The sequence below is a fragment of the Pteropus medius genome, unplaced genomic scaffold, assembly GCF_902729225.1.
Source record: "Pteropus medius unplaced genomic scaffold, Ma_sr-lr_union100, whole genome shotgun sequence".
Taxonomy (NCBI): domain Eukaryota; kingdom Metazoa; phylum Chordata; class Mammalia; order Chiroptera; family Pteropodidae; genus Pteropus; species Pteropus medius.
The window spans coordinates 17,142,181-17,166,929 of record NW_024351073.1 but is presented as its reverse complement, the minus strand read 5'-3'; the positions used below and the strand labels follow the sequence as shown (position 1 = coordinate 17,166,929).

General features: G+C 42.7%; 1 protein-coding gene across 1 annotated transcript in view; it reads left to right on the top strand.

Annotated features, from left to right (window-relative positions):
* The first annotated feature begins 7,299 nt into the window (after positions 1–7,299).
* FBXL7 (F-box and leucine rich repeat protein 7) overlaps positions 7,300–24,749 on the top strand; it is a 333,789-nt gene continuing 316,339 nt past the window's right edge. The window contains exon 1 of the mRNA XM_039842757.1: positions 7,300–7,592. Within this exon, the coding sequence (XP_039698691.1) occupies positions 7,556–7,592 (37 nt within the window). The 5' untranslated portion in view covers positions 7,300–7,555. The remainder of the gene's footprint in view (positions 7,593–24,749) is intronic.

The window sequence follows — 24,749 nt, the reverse complement described above, 5'->3', positions numbered from 1 at the left end:
GAGCCATCGGCCAAGACTTCTACAGACTGTCCCCGCAGCAGCTGTGTCCTGGGACTTCATCCCTGATGCAATTCTTTTGACCAGTCCTTGCTGGGCCAGCATACTGGCAGCCTACCTGGATTGAGCGGGACAGTGGGAATACCAGACAGTGATGGTTACTATGCTCTTCATGCAATGTGCCTCACTGCCTAGCAGAGTGCCGTACTGTGTATACGCGGAGGCCTCTCGAATAGATATATCCAGTGTTGCCCTCTCCCCTGGTAGGTTCTGGCGTATGGAAGTAATTAGGCCAGCACAATCTACTTCTCCACCTCGAAATCCAATGGCTTACCTGCGTAGGATTCCAGAACCCACCTTTTCTCTCTTTTGATGGAACAGCTATTCTGGTTCCTAGCAAGGCCAGCCACTTCTCTTGTGCTCGAGGTCCAATTCTTCTCCTCAACTCAAGGATTTTGTTTCTGCCTCATTATGTATTCTCCAATGGATTAATCTCATCAATATACAACTATCAACCAATGGAACCCATCCGAATAAACGAAAAAAAACCCTTCCTCTTCCTCCACAGCATGTTCCAGCCTTTTCCGCTACCATTCCAGAGAAATGGATCCAGTGAGCGTATTTCTTCTGTCCCCCAAAATTTTCCCTTTACTTTTCCTAACACCACACTCCCCTGTATTTTCATCCACCTTGTCTCAAAATCCTTTGCCCATTACTTTTCCTCTGTGAGATGGTTAGACGTTGACATATATTCGGGGTCTGTCCTTAGCTTCTTCATAGAGCTATATTTCTTCTTGATTCTACTCATCTATCTCCATGGCATTCGATCCTGACTTCGTGCTCATGCCTCCCAGGCAGCTATATCCAGCACTGATCTCTCTCTCCCCCGACACCGGACTCGCTCACTCAACCGTAGCCTGCCATCTCCTTGGTGTGCCCAATTGCTCTCTCAAGTTTAATGTGTCTGAAGCAAGCTTCTGGACACCAAAACCTGCCTCCAAACAACCTCAAGTACTTCTCCTCCATCTTCCCCAGCCGCCCTCAGCCCTCTTGCTCAAGTGAAAACCTAGACGCCACCTTTCATTTTCCTCTTTTCTCATAAAACACACCATCAAGTGAGTCTTGTTCACTCTGCCTCCAAAAACAGCTTGAATCTGACCTTTTTTGTTTGTTTGTTTTACCTTCTCTACTATTGTGCTAGTTGAAGTCAAGTTTCTCTCACCTACTCTAGAGAAGAGGCCTCTTAGCAGGTCATTGGGCTTCCAAACTGTCAGTTCCCCACACTAGTGCCTCCTGATCTGAAAGTACCAGTCACTTCAAGTCAGTTCCCTACTTGAAGTCTCTTTTTTTCTGCCTTGTAACTAAAATAAAGTGCAAAATGATTATCATGCTCACAAAACCCTACATAACCTGGCTTTTGCTCCTTCTCTGGCAAACTTGTAAAGTTTCTATTTATTCAGAACATTCTGTCCATACTGGCTTCTATAGATTAGAGTATATTTTCCTTAATTCTTCACTCCTTTCTTCTGTCATGTGACCTTGCAATGCACAAAAGTGGGACAAGCAGCTCCCTCATCCATTGTATTTAGATATGGCCATGTGACTTTCTTTTGTTTGTGATGCCTTGTGAAGATTAAAAATGTGCTTGCAAGGTTTGTCTTGGCTTCTCTGAGCCCTGTGACCCACCATGACAAGAACGTGCACTAGGTAGCCTCAGCCCCTTTGGTCTGGGCTCCAGAGGGACTTATGGGGGAAACCTCAACTTGACCTGAATTCTGGCGCAAAGCCCAGCTCCCCCTCAAGGCTGAACTGAAGTGGTCCCAATTGACCTGAAGACTTGTGAGCATGTCTGAACATGTAAGAAATACACTGGGTTTGGGGGATGATCTATTACATAACATTATCATAGCAATAGCTGACAGATACACTGGTCTTAGAATATGCAAACTCATTCCAATCTCAGAGATTTTATGTTTTTCGTTTCCTCTGTTCCAAAATATTTTCCCCCAAATCTCCATCTGTCCATTCTTTCATCGTTCGAGTCTCAGCATAACTGCATCCAATACAAATATTTCTCTTGTTGTAAATACAACTTCATATTTTGATAATAAATCTATATTCATTAAAAAACCATATTTTCTCTTTTATATAACACACCTTTCAATACAGGTCTACTCTGGAACTGAATTGCTATCTTCCACCTTAACTACAGTGATAGAAAATGCAAATCTAACAATATTCTGACATATGAAAATAACTAAAGATAGCAGGTGATTCAGGTTTTGGAAGGCAATGCGGTGTGCTCAAGAGGGGAAAAGTAAACATACATGTGAATAAGTTACGATTTGGTTCATTTTTTTTTTCCTTTTACAAACTAGCATTTCTTATAATCATTTTTAGATTTTTTTCATATGTTTGTTTTTATGAGGGAGCCAAGGTTTAGATGTTTCCCAAACTAGGTTTCCTGGGAGAGTTCACTTTGTCTGCAGCATTCCCAGGGAACTCTGTGTTTAATGGCATCCTCCTCTGTGCAGCTGAGGAAAAGAGACACACTGATTGGTTCCTGGTTCCGTTAAAGGCCGTTCTGGCAGCCTCTCCATCACCAGCACCAAGTCACATTAACGAGCCTCGGTGGCTTTACCTTCAGAGAAAAAGTAGGACTAAGGCGTGATAAATGGAGCTGGCTTTTAAATTCAATATTTTAAAAATAAATTGCTAACAAAGAACATATTCCCACTACTCAGAGTACAGATATATTTATTAAAGTGGCTAAAAAGGCACTGAGTCACTGACAAATAGAAACAAAAATGTGCATATCAATTAAAACTTAGATTTTTTCTACTTTTATGCTTTTCTTTTTGCATTAGGTTCACACAGAACAAAGTAAATGGGCAATTTAATTTAGCAATTGACCTGTTCCTTTCATCTATGGAGTCTGTTGATTCTGGTAACCTACAGTTCAAGATTTGGGGCATGGACCATTTTAGGCAACTTTGCCTAAATCACTCAATCACTCAATGTTGAGTAGAACCAGATAGAAATCTAACACTAGGAACCAGCCATCATTAGGACTTTGCTCTCTCAGGTGAATGCATGTGCATGAAGAAGTGGGAGGTGCTGTAAATGATAGTACAGAAAGAATATGCAGAAATAGTTCTTACGGTGAGAAAAAGACTTCTGTTTTTCGAATTACACCTTTTATTTTGAAATATCAGCGATTCACTTCCACTTGTAAGAAATAACACAGGAAGATCCCATTTACTCGTGACCCAGCTTCCTTCAACGATAACATCTTATAAAACTACAGGAGAAACCACAACCGGGACACCGATGTCAATACAGTCAAGATACAGAACACTTCCATCACCACGCAAGTCCCTCATGGTCCCCTTTTATAACCAATCACTTCCCTCCGGGCCCCACCACGAATCTGTCCTCCATTTCTATTCTTTTGTCATTTCAAGAGTTTGAGAATTGTCTAACCACTATGTCTTCAAGTAATTTTTCAGCTTTTCTCTCTTTCTCTTCTCCTTCTGGGACTCTAACACAAATTTTAGATCTTTTATTATAGTACCATGTGTCCCTGGGCTCTATCATTCATTCATTTGTTTGTTTGTTTGTTTGTTTGAGTCTATTTTGTCCTTGTTATTCAGATGGGGTAATATCTATTGTCCTATCTTCCAATTCACTGATTCTCTCCTCTGTCTCTTTCATCCGCTCTTCAGCCCATCCATCGAGCTTTTCTCTTTTGGTTATAATATTCATCAGTTGTGAAATTCTCATTTGGTTGTTCTTCTTATCTCGTTTCTTTGCTGAGGCTGTTTTGCATTTATTATAAGCGTTTTTGTAATGGTTCGATGAAGTATTTTTTCCATGGCTGCTTTAAAATCTTTGATAATTCTAACATCACTGTTGTCTTGGTACTGGCATCTGTTGACTTTTTTCACTCAGTTTGAAATCTTGCTTCTTGATATCATGAGTGATTTTCCATCGAAACCTGAATATTTTCATATTGTATTGTGACTATGGGTCTTATTTAAACTTTCTGTTAAACTACTGCCGGGTCGAAGAAGAAGTCCAGGTTCACCACTCAACCTCTGTGGACATCGGAGGTGATGGACTCCCCACTTGATCTCCACTGACACTGAGGTAGGGGTGGTTCTATGACCCCTGGATGGTGGTTAAGGTCCTGATTCTCCACTGACTCTGAGACCAGCCTAGCAGGAGTGGGAGAGATACACGCTTACTCCCTTACTGCCAGGGCAGGTGAGTGTCTAATTAGGTCAGCCTGATCATAGACCCTCACCTGGCGAGGAAGCTGACCACCACGATCACAATCGACAAGCTCTGACAGGAAGCCTACAGTTCAAATTTGGGTGATACGATTTCCCAAAGGACAGAAACTGGTGCTTCCAGAACAAGAAGGAAAAGGTACTGGGAAGAGAAAAATAGCAATTGCTAATACATATTATTCAGTTTCTAGGTGACTTAGAGTGCTTATTAATTTTTTTGATCCCTTCAATGATTATATCTTCTTAAAAAGGCAGAAAGAGAAAGTAGAATAACATTCAAATCATTTTATATCTTTGTTCAACACTCTTCCATCCTGCAAGTATTTATGGAGTGGTGACTGTTAGGAATTGTGCTAGATATTGGAAACACATTGATGAAAAACACACTATCCTTTTCTCAAAAAGCTTTCAAGTCTGTATTGAAAGTTGTAGGGCTTGGTTTGGATGCTGGGTAAAAGGATTGGAACTTTTAGTTAAAATCGTCTATTTGTACAATATCTTAAATTAAAAGTTAAAACATATACACCTGTGAATATACCTTTGTTTTTAGCAAGAATAGTGCTTTTCTTCCTTTTTGCTTCATTATGCTTTCCCCCAAGCTTTTACAGTGATAATGACAACATGTATTTATATTTTATAATCAAAAGGATGTTAAAAGTCAAGTTTTTTTTTTCTATTTTGTTTTAAATTGGTATTTCTTATACTGGATTACCATTCTCTCTCTTTATAAAGCTCAGGCAAGAGAGCTTTGAAAATATTTAGAGACTTTAATTTCAAAGGAGATCAATGGATTTCATCACCACAATTTACTTTTCACTATTAGCTCTGCTTTGATATTAGAGACCCTCGAAGGTGACTCAATCAAAAAAGGGATCAGTGACTCCAAGATAAGTAATGGCCAGGTCAAGAGAGGCAGTGGAGTGGAGAGGACAGCCCCCGAGAACCTGAGTCCATCAGGCGCCAACCACCTGGGTGACTCGATATTTAAACTGTTTGAGCCTCAGTTTCTTCTCCTGTCAGTTTCCTAATTTGTAGACCTCAGAAGAGGGACTGAGAGCATCAGGGAGACAGCAGCATATCAAGAAGCAAGTTGTCATCTCCGCACCAGAGGTCGAGATGCGCTTCATTGTTCCATCACTTTATGGTCCCCTCACATGACTTAGCTTCAACTAAGCCTCCAAAATGATCAGATCTAGAGCAGTTCCTTAAATGGTGGTGGAAAATCACAAGGACCAGGTAAGTGAGCGGAAACCCATTTTGGAAGTAGAGAACATAGACGTCGGTCCATTGCTGGACTGGGTTTGTGCTTTCAGGTAGAATCTCTGAAAACCTATTTTACTCTTCCACATTTTTGACCCCCGTATCTCCTAGTTAGGGCCCATGCCACAAGTTTTTAATTTAACTCAAGAGACATGGGAAGCCCATAGGATGCCAGGCAGTGTGCTAGATTCTAGATATGAAAAGATGAATTAAAATCCAGTCCTTAATCTCTTTGGACTGGGACAATTGAAATGTTACCCGTACAACACAAAACTGTTTAATCCCGTCCTTGGAAATAGATGAATTTATGATTTTTCTCTCCAATTCATGATCCCTTCTAGCACAATAAGTCTAGATTTAAAATGTTTGAAACATGATGTTGTATCTTATCTTTAAGAAAGAAAATTGTATCAAATTAAAGGAAATCACCCAAATAGAATCTATAGGAAATCAAAGCATTAACAATCTCTGCATATGATCGCAAGCCTTTTAAGAAACGAGTCATTACAAAAATCCTGGTTCTCTATGCAGGTATCATATATGCTTATATATTATATATGTTCATATAAGTATCATTATCTATACATATATATATATATACACACATACATACACACACACACACACACACACACACACACACACACATATAAAACATCTAACACCTATAAGGAGAAACTGCCCTGTGTGCTTGCCTCCTTAAAAAGAAATTTGCCCTGGGAATGCCCGTGTTTTCAGTAAGATGCAATATTACAAAATTCTAGGTATTTACATGGAAAGGGAATGAAGCATTGTAATAGTCAACGGAGGGAACGCCAAAGGGCCATTTTAAGGGTCTAGAAGTGCCATATAAATCTCCAAAAGAGGTTGTAATGTATTAAACAAAGGATAACACCAACCACAAGAAAAAGAATCGTAGAACCGGGAGAAAATACACTTCCTGGCTCGGAAGCTCTTAAAAGTTCTGAGCCAGGGCACCTCCCGCACGGGCGGGGAGTGTCTTTGGCTCTCCAGTGACTCCCTGCTAAGTTTCCCTCAAGTTTTCTCTCCCTCTCTCCTCCATTCCCTCACCTCAGTCCCCAAGTGTGGGAGCCACAGGAGAATGACAGCATATATACCCGAAATTGTCAGACATCGTCGGACTCTAAGGCATGTTTATTTTAAATGCCCCCACACCTAACACAGGCCATATTTGCAGGCGAAACCAAGGGATTTCAAACGACGCCTGGAAGCTCGTCTTACAAATTGGGGGCCAAGCCTGTAAAAGAACAATGATAAAATCGAGCCAAGAGCACGTTCTTTCGCTCAGAGCGGTGCGCGGGTGGCGCGAAGGCCTGCGTGGAGGCTGGGGCCGCGAGCCAGAGCCCCGAAAAGGCGCGCTGCCCCTTTAAAAGGCCGCGCATCTCCGGGCCGGCCTTCCTCCCCGGGGCTCCAGCTGTGATTGACGCTGGGCGGCGAGAGGAGGCGCCTGGCGCTAACAAAAGTCCGGCCCGCGGGCGAGCACCGCCGGGCCGCGAGTCTCTGCTGGCTCGGGGCACCCGCAACAAGTGGCCGCCGCGCCCTCCCCGGGGCAGCCGCGAGCACGCAGGGGGGAGGCGGCCACGCCGGGGAGCCCGGGCCGCCCGCGCGGCTCAGCGCGCAGCGCAGGGGGAGCGGGGCGGGCGGATGGGGACCCGGCGGCGGCGGCGCGGCGAGCCTCTGGGCGGCCCCGGGGCGCGGGCTCTCCGCGGCGCTGCGCCCGCCGGCCGCGAACGCGGATTCTGAGAGCGGCGGCTCCCCCCTTCCCCCCGCCTGGCCGCACCCGAAGCCATCGGGGGTGCCCGGAGAGGACGGAGCGCCCGCCCCCAGCGGCGTGCGGGGGCCGCTCCCGGCAGGACCTCAGCCCCGGAGCGTGGGCTATGCGCAGCTGACGGTCCCGGCGCGCGGGCTTTCCTCGGGCGCAGCGCGCAGGCAGTGCGCCCCAGCGATGGAGTGTCCCGGGAGACGGCGAGCATGACGGCGGCAGGATGGGCGCGAACAATGGCAAACAGTACGGCAGTGAGGGTGAGTGGGCCGCCGCTCCCCGCTCTCCCAGATCCACCCCGCCCCTTCCCCTGGCCCTCCGGTCTGGGAAGGCAGGTTCTCGCCCACTGCCTTGGCGCACACCCATCTGACACCCTGTCGGCGCCGTCACCTTCCCTTTTGGCACTGGGTGCTCAGGCGCCCCGAGGATGCTCTCCGGCCGTGGGGGTCCCTTTAAACAACTTCCCAGGTTGTCTTTGGGACGGCTCAAGTTACCTTGCTGCCATGTTTCTGAACGCGTGTGCCTCAGCTTCCCTCCCTTGGGCATTTAGGGTTTAGGGTGATGGTTTGGCACATGGGAGAAGACGTTTTTCAAAATTAACTCCGTGAAACTTTCTCAGGCCTTTGTGCTCCAGTCCACTGGACTTTCCTGTAGCAGGAAAACTTCTAGAAGAAGTAGTTAAGTTTCCGTACTCTGCTCATTGCCTCTGGGCTGACAGCTTCATGAAGCTGGTCACCTATGGGCCTTGTGTGGTGAGGAGTGGCGGGGGGCTTTGTCTGGCCTCTCTTGGGGCTCAAGACGGGCAAAGGACCATCTGTTCCTTGGGGCTGGGAATTGCACAGAAATATTGCCTGTCAACTGGGAACTTGGAAGTTGGAGAAAATTTAAACTCCACCTACTCCTAAAACGATGATGGATGTGTGGGTTGGCTTCCCCCCTCGCCCCTCCTCCCCCTCTTTGCATAAAACCGTAGTGTTGTCACCCCGTTGATTAACAGCATGCCCCTGATATGCATATGGCAAAGGCATTTTCGCAGTGCAAAAGTTAAGGAAGGTTGGTCTTTCGTGAACTTGGCTGGAGGGGCGTGGAAGAGACGGGGTCGGTTTTTACAGCCCGCCCCCAGAGGACAGGCGGTTACAACGGTGTCCAGCGCCTGCAGACGGGTCGGAATGCAGAATGGCTATTTAGCATGTGGTGTTTGGGAAACTCCCATCATCCTACTCAAAACTTTGAGCCTTGGCCACAGCGTGTGGCTGTCTCTCCTCGTGTTTGTGGCTGTGTTCATTTTCAGCAGCTTTGTAAAATTACAGCAGAAACCGATCCTAAAAAACCATATCCACCAGAATCTTTTGTTTAAGTCGTCTTCTCCCAGATCATCATGTTTTGAATTCTGCATATATGCGAAATACATATTTTTCCTTATTTTTGACCATTTCATTTTTTTTTTTTTAAAGTTAAAAGGTTGTCTTTTTAGATAGCAAATGTGAAAGTGTGCCAAAAAAGATTATTAGAGAATCTTGGCCACCCCCCAAAACTTCTTGGAGTTCATGTTTTAAAAAAATTGCGGAAAAATGGAAGATTAAGCCTTCTTACTCTGAGTTGTTAAAAAGCTTTCAGGAAATGAAGTGTGTGCCAGTCAGTTCTGGGTGTGAGTGCATTATGCTACCTGAACACCGTGGGAGGAAAGGACACCCCAGAGGTACACAGAGTCGCTGCTCTGTTTTCTTGAACAAAACCTCTCCACACTCCCCCTAATCCTCTGCAACTTGTTCTTCTGTCCCAGAGTTCTCGTATTGTGCAGTGTGTGGTGTATGACGACTTCCTGTCTGAACAGCAGAGTTTTCAACCCTTGGGAGAGAAAAGGAGAGACAGAGAGCTAATGTTCTCCAGCTGTTATCCGTAAATGCTACCTCTGCATTTTCACTTCAGCTGAAGTGAATTTTTGCTGGGATCAGATTTAGATACACTGTGGACGTTTTATAGGAAAAACCTCTTGGGCTCAGCTGATTCAAGGGGACCAATAGGAAGCTTTGGGAGGTTGACTGAGTTTGGGCTGGAGCGGACACATTGTGTTTTCTTTACATCAGCTCTCTTCAGATACACAGAGATTCCTCTGATAGGTGAGGCAAAATGAGAGAAATAGAAGTAACAGAAACTTTAAAAAAATCTCTGTCTCTCAGACTGGGTCGCTTGTAAATTGAGTTCTAATACATGTCTGTGGGTATGCTCAACTTTGTGTTATTGGAAGGGAATTCTATGCAGATATACCTGTTGGAATTTGACATGTCAGTGCCGTGGGGCTTACTTAAAATGTCAAATTTCAAAAAAAAAAAAAGTGAAGGCAACCCCTAGGCATAGTATCTCGATGATCAAAGGAGGCTGAGAATTAAGACAGTTTTAATAGGTTTAGTGCATTTACATGTGGTATATTTCAAACATAATGAGGAAATTATAAATAAAAGCATCGCCATAGACCGCAGTGAGCTATTTCTCAACTCTAAAACACTGGTGTTCATGTATGCTTTAAAAATCTGCTATTTAAGTATATTTTACAGTTGACACTACCATGTAAATGTAACGCCCCTTAAATTTTACAAATAGTGTTGAGTTTTTAGAATGTGTAAAACTTCAGTATCTTATATGTAATCTCGCTTTCTCTTGCTCCTGGAAAACATCTTTTTTTCTTTTCATTAAAATTATTTCCCCAGACTTAACCTGAGCAGGTGAAATGGGGCAGAGACTTGCTGCTCTGGGTAATCGAGGACCGGCAGCCTCTGCAGCATCTGGGAGCTTGTCAAAAGTGCAGTTCGGGTTCCTCCAGGAACAGCTGAATCATTTATCACATGCGCATTGGGGTTTGGAGAGAGAGGTTCCTGTGTAGAGCACAGAGCCTTGACTTGGGCGTCTGGAAATCTGATTCCAGCTTCAGCTTGGCTACTGTGACCTTGCGCAATTCCTTGAAATCTTGGGGTCTTTCTTCTCTAGAGTGAGGATAAAAACTCCTGTTGGCATGATTTGTCATAATCTAATCCTTGAGCATGGGAGTCATTCATTTTATTTTGCTCTTGTGGGACCACTTGAGGGAGGAGACTAGTCCTGTGGAGACATGTTGTAGTAAACGGGGAAGTTAAAACTTAGGGCCACGAGGTCAGTAAATGCCCCTCGCCCCTCTGTCATTTTGTTTGTCCTTCATCTCTGTCTTCCTCACTCATTTTCATCTCCTCTCCTAACTCAGTCCTGAAATCCTTGCTTTTTCCCCTAGATTAAGGTATGTGTAAACCAATAAGTGCTTCCAGCGCACTTAACGATTTTATTTGCAACCATTCTGCTGACTTGGATTTTGCTCCAGGGAAAAGTTACCGTATCATGGCTGATCCTTAGCTTTCTAAGAAACGTAAGCGAATGTCTAAATGATGATGAGTACGCTCTGGTAAATTCTCCAGTAGAAGGCTGTTTTTAGTCTTTATCTTATTTCACAAGGTGTGAGTTTCAGCCCCTGTGTAGAAATCTGGAGAGTGAGCTGTGGTTATTCGAAGCCATCAGAACCATTAGCTTGGGCTCCAGTTAAGCCAAATAAACAAATCTTTCTGTTGAGTAGGAAGAGAGGCTCTGCCTTCCCTGCCTTTTAAGGTTTCTGAGTCTCACCATCGATTACTCAGTGTTTATTCTACTCCAGCAGGTCTGAGGCAGTAATACTATACTGTTAACAGCTCCTTTGCAAAACCGTGTGTACCATTGGATTGGAGCTGATGAGGGCACAGTGATGGGGATTGACCCTTGGTAGCTCTGCTGCTCCATCAAGAGCCGTGGTTCCCTATTCACCATCTCAGATCTGCGCTGTCAGATGTGAGGAGAGCCAGTTGCCTGCCATCTCGTAAATCATCACATATCCATCACCACCTTGAGGGACATAACTTGAAATTTAATAATGACGATGACAGCTAAAGTTTATTGAATGCTTACTATAAGCGGGCCTGATTCTAGCCCTTGACACACACCGACTCACTTAATCCTCACAAGGATCCTAAGTGACAAGTTCTCCTAAGGTTCCCATTTTACAGATCAGGAAAATAGGTCCTATAGCTGGTGTAGTTGGAATTGGGACTCAAGGCCGAGTCGAGCCATACCGAGTCCTTTATTCATTATTCAACCAGTATATGTGGACTTATTTCCTACTACGTGCTGAAAGGCCTTCTAGGTTCCTTGGAAATATTGGTCAACGGAAAAAGATTCTGTCCTTGTCACTCTTATCTTCGTGTGTGTGTGTGTGTGTGTGTGTGTGTGTGTGTGTGTGTATGTAGGGAGGGAAAGTGGAACGATTAACACACGTGGGCACACGCACTCAGGATAATTCAGTAAACCGTGCGATACATTCCAAGGGGCTAAGGTCTCTAAATAAAGAAAATTGTCAGGTTAAGATTATGGGGAGGAAGAGGGTGTTGCTGTTTTAGAGTAGTCACCGTGGGAGCAGGGAGCATGTTGACTGTTACTTGGAACTCTTGTGTTATACCGAAGTGGTAACTCTTTAAGCCGGAGGACATAAATCATCATTTTATGCAAAGGTAACACTTCAGTCTTCTATAAACCGGCAGCTACAATAGAACAAAGTTAGTCTGGCCACTGGGCATATTTTTTGCTTAGCGTTCTTCTCGAATACCTTTTGTCCGATTATATCAGCTATTTTCTGACTGATGGGAGGTGTGCGGAGCCTAGGGCTTGCTCTTCTTGCTGAGAATGGCTGATGTTGCCTGACTTTCGACTTTCTGGATGTGTAAAGATGCTGCCAAAGGTCTCTGTAATTTTTGTTGGCAGTATGTTTTTGTCTTTTGCCTCCAGTAAATAATTTCATTCTGATAAAAATCAGAAGACAAATGATACTCATTCTACTGTTCGGTTCATATCAAAGCATTAATGCAGTTAACGATATCATCTCTGGTCTGACGATAAGAAGATGTTTTCAGAGATTTGGGGGATCTTTTTGTACATTTAAAATGAGAAAAGAGTGGTAACTTTTCTTTCCCCTTGAGAATCCACTCACAAAAACTTTGTGTTAATTTCCTCTGTCCCTTGGAAACAGAATGAATTCTGGGTTGATTTTGAGTAATTAATCATCATTTTTGCCCTTAACCCTTATAGACTGGCGTCTCTGAAAGCTGCTTGAACAACTTGGCTTGACTGTTTGACTAGTGGAAACTTCTAGATAGCATGTATCTTAAGATGGTGTGAGGGATGTTTTAAAATATATGACGCATTATGAATCAAATCTAGAGTGAATAAGTTCTTTGAATAATGAAGAAGGAATAAATGAAGTTTAGAAACTTAATACATTAAAAGCGACATTTGGAAAGCTGACATGTTGAAAATTGGATTTCGGAGAGCTGCTCAAAGACCAATGCGTGTAAGTTACTAGCAGGTAGATTTGGCTCAGTCTGAGGAAGATGTCTGTGGTGTTGAGAGCTGTTCTCGTGAGACAGGCTACCTGATGAGGAAGCGAGAAGGGAGGGCCATGAGCACAGTATAGGATGTTCCAGAGATTTCTGCGTTCAGTGAGAAGTCTGCGATAGGACCCTACACCAAGTTCCCCAGCAAACATTCTGTCATGTGCGATTGTTACGTTCGATAAAGTGTTATTGTTTCATTCCCAGTCATATTGCTACTTTTTTTCTCCCTCAAATACATCTCTAGCATTTTAATTGTTAAAAGCGCTACCCCCACTCACTTTCTCTGGGTTGATTCATTCTCTGTGTGTTTTTGTCTATCTAGATATATTTAGGTATTAATTGGAAAACCTACTGGTTTTATTTATTTCCCTGCCCTCTATGGGATATGACCTCCTTCACCAAAAATTGGGTTTGAAAAATGACTTGTCTCGTTTTTAGTGCGTAATGGATTTAGATTCCACTCATAGCGTTACTGTTACTTTTATTATTGTCCTAAAACATGTAGATCTACTGAACTTGAAGCAAGACCCTTAGTTGTGCTTATGTTGAGAATCTTGAATATTTCAACTTTGCACATAAGACTTTTAATTGTTATTGGTTAGTGTTATCTGATTGGAAGATACAGAATGCTCTGGCACATTTTTGTGCAGCCCAGTCTCTCCTGCGAGTGGGCCAGAGCAGTGGCAGGTCCCATGTGGTGACAAAGTCCACGGCAGCTGAACTTTCCCAGAATGTAGCCTTGTTTTTCTGTTCTGGTTATAGAAGCTTGGACCGCTTCTTCCTTTTGGTCACTGCCTGAAATCTCTAGGTTGAATAGGACTTGCTCTGCAAGCTCCGGGTCTGAGCAGTGAGCGGGGAGGCCAGGGATCTCAGAGCAAGGTAAGTGGACGCTCCCAGGAGGAGCCCACTTCTGCAATGTGCTAAGTGTGGACGGAAGTGACAAGGAGGAAGCGTGCGTAAGAACAGAGTGACGCTAAAGAATGACACTTCTGGACAGTGGCTGCAGTTCCCAAAATATCTAAGGATGCTCGTGTTCTCCAAAACAACTGTCACAAAGCAGGTGAATTGGAGGAGGAAGAGCTTACCCGTTTGGGGAAAACTAAATATTTTGTTAAGAGACTTTCCCTAATTGTTCCTGATAATCTTTATGTTCTGCTTTTCATCTGGTTTGTTTCACAGGAAGTGAATCCTGTGAGTTTTATAAGTGAGGACCTGGGAAAGCCTCAGAGGAGGGACAGAAATAACCTGACCAGCCTGGGTCCTTCCCAAGCCTGCAACACTGCACCAAGGAGAATGGAAGCTGTGGGCGTGGGCAGGCACTTTCACATGTGCTAGTTAAAACCCAAAGATGTACAGCTGTGAAACTTCCGACATGAAGTTTCTGACATTAGCCATCTCCGAATTTTCTCAGTAATGAAATGTAAACAAACGAATGGCCATCGTTTTCCCAATCTGTGTTGGGAGCAGTGAGTGAGGACTGTGTCTGGAGCCGCAAATCTGTATTAGGTCGTGCATTAGATACACTCCCTCTATCATTTCCTATTTAAATTCTAAACCAGTAACGAAATGAAAACCAGTTGTTAATGCTGCACGAACTTGTAATTGTGACTTTAGAAGCCCCGAGCAATGTGTAGAAATGTTATTAAAATATTTTTTGTTTGCTACCCTTTCTGTGGTAAATTCCTGTGCTGCATTTTTTTTTTTCCTTCCAGGCAGATGTAGCGGTGGAAAGAGAATCAAAAGTTCTAGAGAAAAATTTCAGAAATTTTTCTTATACTTCGGATCGACCTTCTGGCTGCAAGGAACCCACTTTTTGGCAAGATGGAGAAGTCAGGCAAAGCTGCTTATAGGTGCAGTTGAACCTTTTGAGTCAGTTGAGTACTTGAGTCCAATTGTGGGAGCATCTGAGTTAAATCTAAGACAGAGGCCAGGTCTTACAAGTTCAACCTGTCAGAGGTAGTTCACACCCCAGGAAGAGGAAGAACGGGGCAGAGACTGGAGATGGAGTGTCAGGAACGTTAGAACAAGGAGAGAGAAGAAGAGAACACATTAGGAGGATGGGAATTAGCGCCTCGATTGCCTCCTCACGTAAAGACCAGTCTTAATGTTCTCCTCAGCTCTCCTTCAAAACATCTCAGCTCATGGAACAAAAACAAGTATTAATAGATACTTGATAGGCTTGGCTCTTGCCAAGTTTCTTAGCTTATTGGCCATTTTAATAATAGGAGTTAACAGGTAATGAGCACTTAGGATGTGTCACTTCCCCCTCTGAGATAGAACATTACAGACTCATTCCTGTAGTTCATAGAAGCCAGGGTAGCGGGCCCTGAGGATCACATTTTAAAGATGCCACCACGGAGGCATAGAGGCGGACTAACCCCTGCCCGCAAGTGACACACAGCCAGTGAGTGGCCCGGTCACACCTGAAATCCCCAAGCCTGTGCCGGGAACTACACCCCTCCCCACCATGCCCACGACCTTGTCTGTGTGGTTACAGCCAAAACTTTTCCCCAGTCTTGGTTTTGCATGTGTGCCTCAAAGAATTGCAGTAACTGAGAGGTTGCCCTTAAAACAACAACAAAAAGTTTTCTGGATTAGGAGACCAAAAACGAAAGATATCTTTTGAAGGAAACTTTCAACTCATTTTGCCTGGCTCTTCCAAGGACAAATTAACTGCTCATTAGGCAACAATCTGCTGACAAATTGGCAGGCTATCCAGTGTCTATAATAACTGTAGCATGTTAAATAATTAGCATATTCTTTAGCATCTCCAGGGTGCAAAATAGAGTTGATAGGCCATCCTCCTGATTGTTCAGAGCATTATGAAGTTTTAGTTGTCTTTGTTCTAGGCTAGCCCTATACCTAAGATAACCTTGGTACCTGCTCACATACCAAAGCTAACGAAGGACCGAGAAAGATGCGCACATTTTCTTTCCTCCATAAATAGTTTATAATTCAGATCTGATATTTCCCTCTGGTGTCAAAACTGTGGATTTGAGACAGCCGCTAATATGGAGAATTATTCTAATTAAACTACTTGAGTATTTGCCCTTTTGCCAACCCCTGAGAGACATGGGTATGCCCAGAAAATTGCTTTGGGAACTACACAGCATTTTAGAAATTAATCTTATTTATCATCACAGGGACTCTCGGAAGAGTGTTTATTATAATCCCGAGTTTATAGGTAAGGAAACCGAGGTCTTGAAGATTAAATGACTTGCCTCGATTTTACAGTGAAGGTTAGATGGAGTCATTCTGATTTTAAATTTAGCATACTTTCCATTATACCATTATTCTCCTTTAGGAGCTATAAGAAAACAATATAATCACGTTAGAGGATTTTCACCACGTATTCTTGAGTATTTTACGTCACTTACACCTAAGGGTGCAAGTGGGGATCTGCAAGCATGGGTCCTTTTGCCGCTTTCGCGGTTTTACTGGTAGAGAAGCCTAGCACCTACTGGTCATCTCAGGCCACAGATCTGTGCCAGGGCGCAGGGCGGCAGCCGCACAGTGATAGAATGATTATGGCGAGAATGCAGAGCGAATCACTGTTAGATAAATGTTCATGACACGGTGACATTATTCGTTAGAGCGCACTCGCTCGTTGGAAAAACTCAGCTGGGGCTTTGAGGGGGTGTTTCCCTCTAAAAATCTCCCCTTGCGATGCTCAAGTTATTTTACAGCTGGGAAGATTAGCAGTAAAATTGGGGATCTCTAAAATTGGGGATCCTCAGCATCTCAGGAGTCTTGATTCTCTTCTTGTGGCCTTTGCTGTTGAATAACTGTATTTCTTAGACGTCTTGGGAGGGTTCGGGTCCTGGGACAAGCCCTTTAGGATGAGTTCATATCAAAAGTCATTGAGGTTTTGTCAGGGTTGTGACAGGAATCCATCTTGATCATTTAGTCTTTAATTCCTTCGCTATCCTCTAGTTTAATCTGTTTTTAAAACTTCCTATTTCTTTGTATTTATTCATTGCTCATCCTACCACATGCTCACCCCGACATGAATGTAACCATATTCACGTAGTAGGTCCTCAGTATATTTTTTGTTAAACAATTAAATAAAGAAGAATGTGGGGCTATGACCTTTATTGGATCTTAAAAAAAACTTATGAAAATCCTCTCATATTTTCCATGAACTTTTCTTAGACTTTGACATTTTACTCTTAAAAAGTTTCTCTGGACATGTTTTCTTCTGAAGATATTCTTTCTAGCTTGGCCTGTTATTTTTAACAATGCGGTTCCATCTTTTTATGGATGAAAATAGTTTAACTTGTGTATTTAGGAAAAATGAAATATGTACTTTTGGCATCACTGAAGAAATTTCAGCTTCACTGCTTTATAGTACTTTATAGATGACCTAACTATTTTTAATGGTTATTATTGAGTAGACTGCTACCGTATTTTTTATTGAAAATTATATTGTTTGGTAATATTTGTTTCAGTTGATTGGAAATTAAAGTTAATTTTAGTGAATCAGTAATCTAGAGAACATTTTAAATATTTGATCTTTAAATTAATTAATCATTCCTTCTGTTTCTGGATTAAAGGGTCAGGATTTTGAATCCTTTCGAATTAATATATTGACCTACTTTATCACATCTCTATTTTTCTCTTTTTGTTATACAAAATATAAAAGTTATGTATGTTTGGTATGCTTGGAAAGGTTTCTAGTAGATATTCAGTCTCTGGCTTCCCATATTCCTAAAACCAGAAGTGAAATAGTCAATTTGAGAAAGAAAAAAAACAAGATTGAGTTGGAGGATGTATGGATGTGTGCGTGTATGTGAGACTATATTTAAGTAACTCTTCGGTATAAGTTAAGCAAAGTCCATTATTTCTCACATCTATTTCTTTCTGTAAATGGAGAGAAATACATATTCCATAAGGAATTTAAGAAATACAATGAAAATTAAAGCATCATTTGTTTCTTTAATAATTTTGTATCTGTTAGAGGAACAGCTTCAGATAAGGGGTCGGGCACCTTAAGAATCAAGCAAAAGAAGAAGCAAATAGCCCAACCGTCTGAGCTTTCTGAGATGGAACTTGGAGTAGAGGTGACTGCTTTATCAACAGAGGACTTGACTTGAAATGGTTCTGTGACGTGATTTTGCTTGGAATCATATGTTTTAGTTTGTTTATCTGAATGTATGTATGTTCAGGTCAGATGAGTGGATATAATACCTCATTGGTGGGGATTTTACTCTGCGTGACACCAAGCCTTTTGTTGATATTTGTTTTGAAGTGCTAGAGTATTAATTCAGATATATAGGCGACATTCATATGCCCATTTTTTTTTTTTTTAATTTTAAAGATCAACAGCTGCTTCATTGGTTGGAAAGATTTACGTAGCCCCATTTGGACAATGAATATTGAACGTATTGCTATGAAAGTACATTTTAAGGCATGGCGTTTCTGTCCTGAACAGCTTACTTTTCATATCTTGTTCTGCATCCACTTTGCTTAGTTCATTATATTTTAATGATTTTCTCTATTTTCTATCTCTCTTGGAAGATCTCTCCTGTTGATTACCCTGCAAGGTAATTTGTTTTGAGAAACAGTCTTTCCTTGGAGAGTCCTTCTCTACTCCTAAAGCCATGACAACGTGAACCGTGTAATAAAAAGCCAGCTCTTTCCCCCTGGTTGTGCTTCGAATAGTCATTTCTCTGATACGGGCTAATAAGAACAGGAAAAGTATCATTTTTAAATGCTTTGGTTGGGGTTGCTTTACTTCCAATAAGGAAAATTGCCTCACAAGGGGGAGCATGGGTAATAAAGATATAACTAACTGAATAATTGTGTTTGGTCTAATGTCAAAATCCCTAAGCTGCTGCCTGCAAATCTAATTTCATCTTGGGGTTACTGTGTGTCCACTGTCGCGTGCAGATTTGAATTTGCTGCTCCTGCTGATCATCTTCTCACACTTAACGAAGATGAATTACAGATTTTCCTGGGGATTTTTGATATGCGTGGGTTTTTTTTTTTTTTCCTTAGAGATATTTGTAAGCCTTGTGGTAAATAACGAAGGGCTTTGGACATTGACCAAGAATAAAATATGGAATAGAATCATGGATATCTTTGTGGTGAAAATGACCTCAGATAACCTTACAAAGAACGAGAAGCAAACGTAAAGAAATGAAACAGCTTTGCCAAGGTAATACAGATAGCAAGGCTTTAGGATACTCGCGTTGATTTTCTTATTCTTAGTCTAGCTGTTTATTTTTAATACATCTCTTCTTCACCATGCTTTTCCATTTTTCCTTACTGTCAGAAGAGGCCAGGTGAATCTATTGGCTGTCCTGCTTCTCTGTCCAGTTAGCCCTCAAGGAATGACCTGCTCATACTCCCACCTGCATAGAGACTTGCCCTGATGGATCAAAGCCCAGCGTTTCACCAGAAATTACTCTTATGCAAGGCAAGGGAGCAGCCCCCATCCGATGACTAGAGTTCAGGAGAAGATACAATTTGGGCCCCCCTGAAGAACCATCTTGAGTCCAGAGCTCCCTATGGAATTGGCCGAATCCTGTGTTACAGCTGTATCACAGACCAACTTCTATCTGCCCAGTATGCCTCTCCCTTGCCTTTCATAGATATGGTCCTAAGGGGACTTCCCTATAAACTGCCTGCACTTCACATCATCTCAGAGAGTGTTTACTAGGGAACCCAAAATAAGACAATGGAGACGTTGGAACGGAGTGCCATTCTGGCAGTGGTCAAGGGCAGGATGCCACTGCTGGGAACATCGTCTTCCTCAATCTCAGCCACCCTTCAAAGGGAGTCTTCAGCCGAAAGTTAATAGACATGCACTGGTTTCCTGCTTGGGGTCACTGTTTATTCCTGTCATTGTATAGATTAGGAAATCAAGCCCAATACAAAAGAGACTTGACCCATGCTGTTTAGCTAGTCGGCAGAGCAGCAAAAACAAGCTTACAGTTCCCAGCTTCTGCTACTGGGGCTGTTTTTGAAGAGCCATCTTGGAATTTGTTCAGCGTTGTTCAGCTGCTGTAACTCAGAACTGACTGCAGGTGGGTCTAGAGACCATTTATCTGTCTGACCCATTTGTTCAGCTCTGGCACTGAAATCGGACATCGCAGTCATTCCTGCGTGGTCCTCTTGCTGCTTGTCTACTAGTCTTTGAAGGGTGATCTCTGAAGCTCACTGTCGTTGGTAGTAGAATAGCGAAGAAGACATAGTGAAGTAGAAACAGATGGTCAGTTGCTGTCGCCTAAAATCAGCATTTCGTGTTATTGGCTATTAAGGGAATTGGGAAATTGGCAGTGCTTGTTACACGATAAACCAGTGGCTAGTACAGAGTCGTTAGGTAGATGAAACATGCAGGAGTGTGTTGAAAGAGCCATAAGCAAAATGAAAAATGACTACAAATTAATATGTAGTCTCATGATCATCCTAAATAGTTTATTACTCATTTTATTATGCCCAAATAAGGTTCCACCGAGATTATCAGACTATTGTAAGCCCACAGTCACTGTGGTCCTGAGAAATTTGGAAGTAATTGAAAAACAAATTGTTATTATCACTACTACACGATCCAGATTTTATATAATTTCATTGGCATCATTAACCAGCTACTCTTTTAGGAAACGTTCTTTGACTCCCATTGTCTGTGAATTAAGTCAAAGTCTATTTTATTTGGTCCTCAAAACCTGAGGTACACCGTCGCCAGATCCGCCCTCCAGCTTTCTGTCAGGCCGCTTTCTAGGTACACCCCATACCCTGGCCAAACCGGGGACCTTAGTGTTCCCCAAGTGTACCTTTTGTTTTCCTAGATTTGTGTCTTTTTCCTTGCTGTTTTTTTTTTTTTTTCCTTTACAATATTCTTTCCATGTGTTTACCCATCGAATCTGGCTTATTTCAGTGCTAACTTTTTAAAATGACATTTTCTGTAATTTCTCATATACCTTCATTTATAATGCTTAACCCCTTACTTTGAGGAAATATATCAGGTTTGCTCTTTCTTCCCTGTGAACCTTCGTGGCATATTATTTGTATGGAATTTTTCTGTCCTACTTTTTGTTTTACTACTTGTATCTCTCTAATCTGATAAATATTCATAGATTTTTATGTAGCAGAAGCTGCTGTATAGTGAGGGGTCAAAAATATAAGAAATTGTTCTTGACTTCAGAGGTCTACAGTCTGCTGAATGGAATATAATAAAGTACTAGAGAAGCCGTGCGTAGCAAACTAGAGCATGTGATGGGAGATACCAACCTGGCTATGGCGAGCTTTAGCTAGGGACGTTCTCAAGGGTTTCTTTTCCGAGATGACCTTGAACTGAGTCTGGAAAGACGAGTAAGGGCTTGATGGTTGTGGCTGAGAAGGAGGCAGTCAGAACAATAAAGTCAGACAAGGAGGCAGGAATTAATGGGTAAACTGCAAAGAAAGAGGATGATCTGAGTTGAGCCTCACACCTGAAGAGGTAGGCAGCTTCACATGGCCACGAAGGCAGTGGGGAGGCAGGTGGATGGCAGGAGAGAGCCAGCGGCCTGTCTTTGGCAGAGGCTGCCTTAGACGGATATAAGGAGATCCCTGAAGAGGCACATGGGTGACTCTTTCTGCTCCTTGTGCTTACTTCCATGTGACAGGAGTGTCATTAATATCACTCCCGTCCTGGAGTACTTCTCTGGTTGGTAAATTTGGAAGAAATCAAGTCGACATCTCAGTTCCACTGTTTTCCTCTTGGATGAGAGCTGCCCTCTGGGAGAACTCTTCTGCCCACACATAGACCAGCTCTGGTCTCATGCTGCCAACGCTTGGATTCAGTATTAGCCACTCGGATGTAGCCCTAAAACCGCAACTTCTGAACTAGAGTTCTTAGAAATAAAGATGCCATTTTTCTTTCCATCTGCAGCGTCTGTAACAGAATTGTTTCTCAACTTGATTTGAACCTGGGTGGGAGAAGGGGATGCTATTCACTGAGCCCCACTGAGAGCCTGCCTACCGGTAGCGTGTGGTGGGAGCAGGGTGAGGGTGTGGTTTTCACCGATGGAAACAAGGTCGAAGGACTTGGCCGAAGGGGATGAGCGAGATGGAAGATTCTAGAAAGACTCTGCCTTCTGGCTTGGGAGGTTAGGGCCGTATTAACTCACACACCTTAACTTTCTGATGGAGCCACGTTTCCATCGAGTCGCTTCTCAAGGCCAGGACTTTGGTTTGGCTTCTCATCTTTCCTTTAGTCACCACCACCCAGGATCTGAGAGAATTTTTCAGGGACGGCTACACTTGGGCATTTGTTCATCCGCATTGTTCATTCTTTGGCTAATTCATTTAGCCAGCAGAGATATTCATTAATCTTCTATGTGTCAGCACCCTGTTTGGCCTGCCCAAGAGATACCGTGATGAACAAAACGTTAGCTCGTCCTCTAGGAATTCTGAGTCTGGTGAGGAAGCCACCACAGGGGTGGGCGGGGAGAGGGGCGAGGGGTACTGGTTAAGCAGCTTTGGGACCAAACAGCCTGAGTTAAAATGTGGGCCCTATTACTTGCAAGGTGGACAGTCTCAATAGAGGTTCATTTTTAGCTAAGTCAGTATTTACCTCAAATGCTACTTTCGCACGACTTCTAGATTCTCCTGATTTGATCCTGTAGAGTGGTGAACTGGCTATGAATAAATTTTGCCAGAAGCTTAGAAAATTGTTTTTGGAATTCATTTTTAAAACATAAAATCCCTGTCTATAGCGAGAAGTTGTCATACGAGCAGCCTAAGTTATGCTCCGTTTCTCTCTCTTTTGGACAATCCCTTCAGATCAGCACTTGGAGGGATGTTAGAATGTGGTTTATTTTTTGTGAAGTTTTCATTTTTGAGTTCTGCTCGCATGAAAGATCTGAAAAAGAGTCTGAGCTATGTTTTTATTATGGCAAATATGGACCTTCCTAGGAAGCAGAGAGATGAGGTGTTTGTGTGATTTGCAGACAAACCTGGTGTCATAGGGAGTGACACTCTGATTCGTGGTGTTCCATGCCATTTCATACAACAGCGGACTTTTTTTTAATGGCTCTAAGATTGGTGGGGAAAATTCCTTTGTTTTAAGAGTCCCCGATTTAATGCGAAATACTGTTCATACCCAGAAGTGGCATGTGTGTCTGTGTGCGATGTGTACGTGTGTGTGTCCTTTATTGTTCCTGTATCGGTAGTCACAAGATCCAGTTGGATGCTATGTGCCGGATCCTGGCACATTTATTTGCTGTGATTTTAGTTTGTCCCCTGATGTACAACACTACAGAAATTGAAGAAGACAGCTGAATTGGACGGAAGGCGATATCCAATAGTGACAGGGTTTCCAAAAGGGTAATGTTTGCTATAGTTAAAATGACCATTGTTCGAGAACAGAAATGCTCCAGTTTTGTCCTATTAGTTTGTATTTTGTTTCTGTAACTGGAAATACGTATAGTATCCTTCTATAAAGAACTTAAGAAATACAATTAAAATGAAATATTATTAATTTCTTGAATACTATGGCATCTGTCCTACAAGGGGATGTGATATATTCTCTTTTATGTCAGAGAACTCTAAGTTTTAAAGCTGGGTGGGACTCGAGAGATGACTTGGTCCTGTGCCCTCTTTGGGAAGCTGAGGTACCGAATGTTGCAAAGACTTGTGTAAAAAAGTCCCACACTGTGTGCAGCAGCGAGCATAGTAGCTCAGAGCACAGACCTGCATGCCAGACTTTCGTGGTTTCGACCTGGCTCTGCCAATCGCTAGTCGTGTGATCTTGTGCAAGTCACTTAACCTCTCTGTGCCTCAGTTTCTGCCTCTGGAAAACGGAGTCAATAACAGTTTTCCCACGAAGAGTTGTTAGGAGATGGGTCGACTTAGTGGATATGAAATTATAGTGGCCTGTAACAAACACTATGCATCAGTCTTACATAACCTGCATTTCATTAAACCTAATAGATTGATCGATGCTGCTGCTTTCTTGATGTCAGAATGCGCAGCTGGAGGTTTTCACAAAATTATAGTACGATTTGCCACAGCAGTTTTAAGATAATATTGATGGTAATACGATGTCAGTCGGGCGGTGATGGGGGCGGGATGGTGGAGTTTAGACTCAATTAAATAGGATGCTATTATTATTGTTATCATTATTCTTACTCAGCTGACCTAAGACAGAGTTAGATTTAGAAGCTACATCTCCTAGTTCAGTCCTTAGTCCATTATTCTGCTCCTCTGTGGAGGTTATCATTCGACTTAGAACTATTGTGACACTTGCGTTTTATGGTTCCAGGTCCTAAAAGACAACTAAGTGCAATGTGCCTTGTTAGGAAAAGGAACATAAAGAAATGTCCAAATTCCTGTGAAAGAACATGTCTCCTCGCTCTGCCTGTGCTCGCAGGCTAGAGGATGATAGAGCTGTGTATATTTTCTTCCATTTGTTATTGCTTTATTTTTAAAAAAATTAAATGAAATTTATTGGGGTACCATTGGTTAATAAAATTCTATAGGTTTCAAGGGTACAGTTCAGGAATACGTCATATATATATTGCATTGTGTGTTCACCACCAAAGTTGGATAGGTGAAATATTTAAGCCATGATGAATTTCTTTGTACTGAGCAAAGATTCGGATTTTTCTGAAGCTTTTAATAGTAAATAAAAATTACTGTTTTCGTTGTTGTTAAAATTCATCCAACAGTGGAGGCTGGAATGTCCACTCGTTACTATTACTAATAAACTCACTCTGGGGCAAAACCATGTCAATTGTATATGTGTCTATGTAAATGTCCCACGAGAGTGCTGAAATGAGGGCTTTTGTGAATATATTTAAAGCTTTGGGCCAGACTTCTCTGTCTGATTGGCTCCTTCATTCCTATGTTATTATTCGTCCCGCTCTAGTTGATCAGTGCTTCCTCCCCCCTCCCCCTTGTCCCTCCCTCTTCCCCATCCATGCTCCCCGCTTTCTCTCTGGCCGTTCCCCTCTCCCATCCCCTTCTCGCCCTAGCGCCCACCCTTCATTTCTG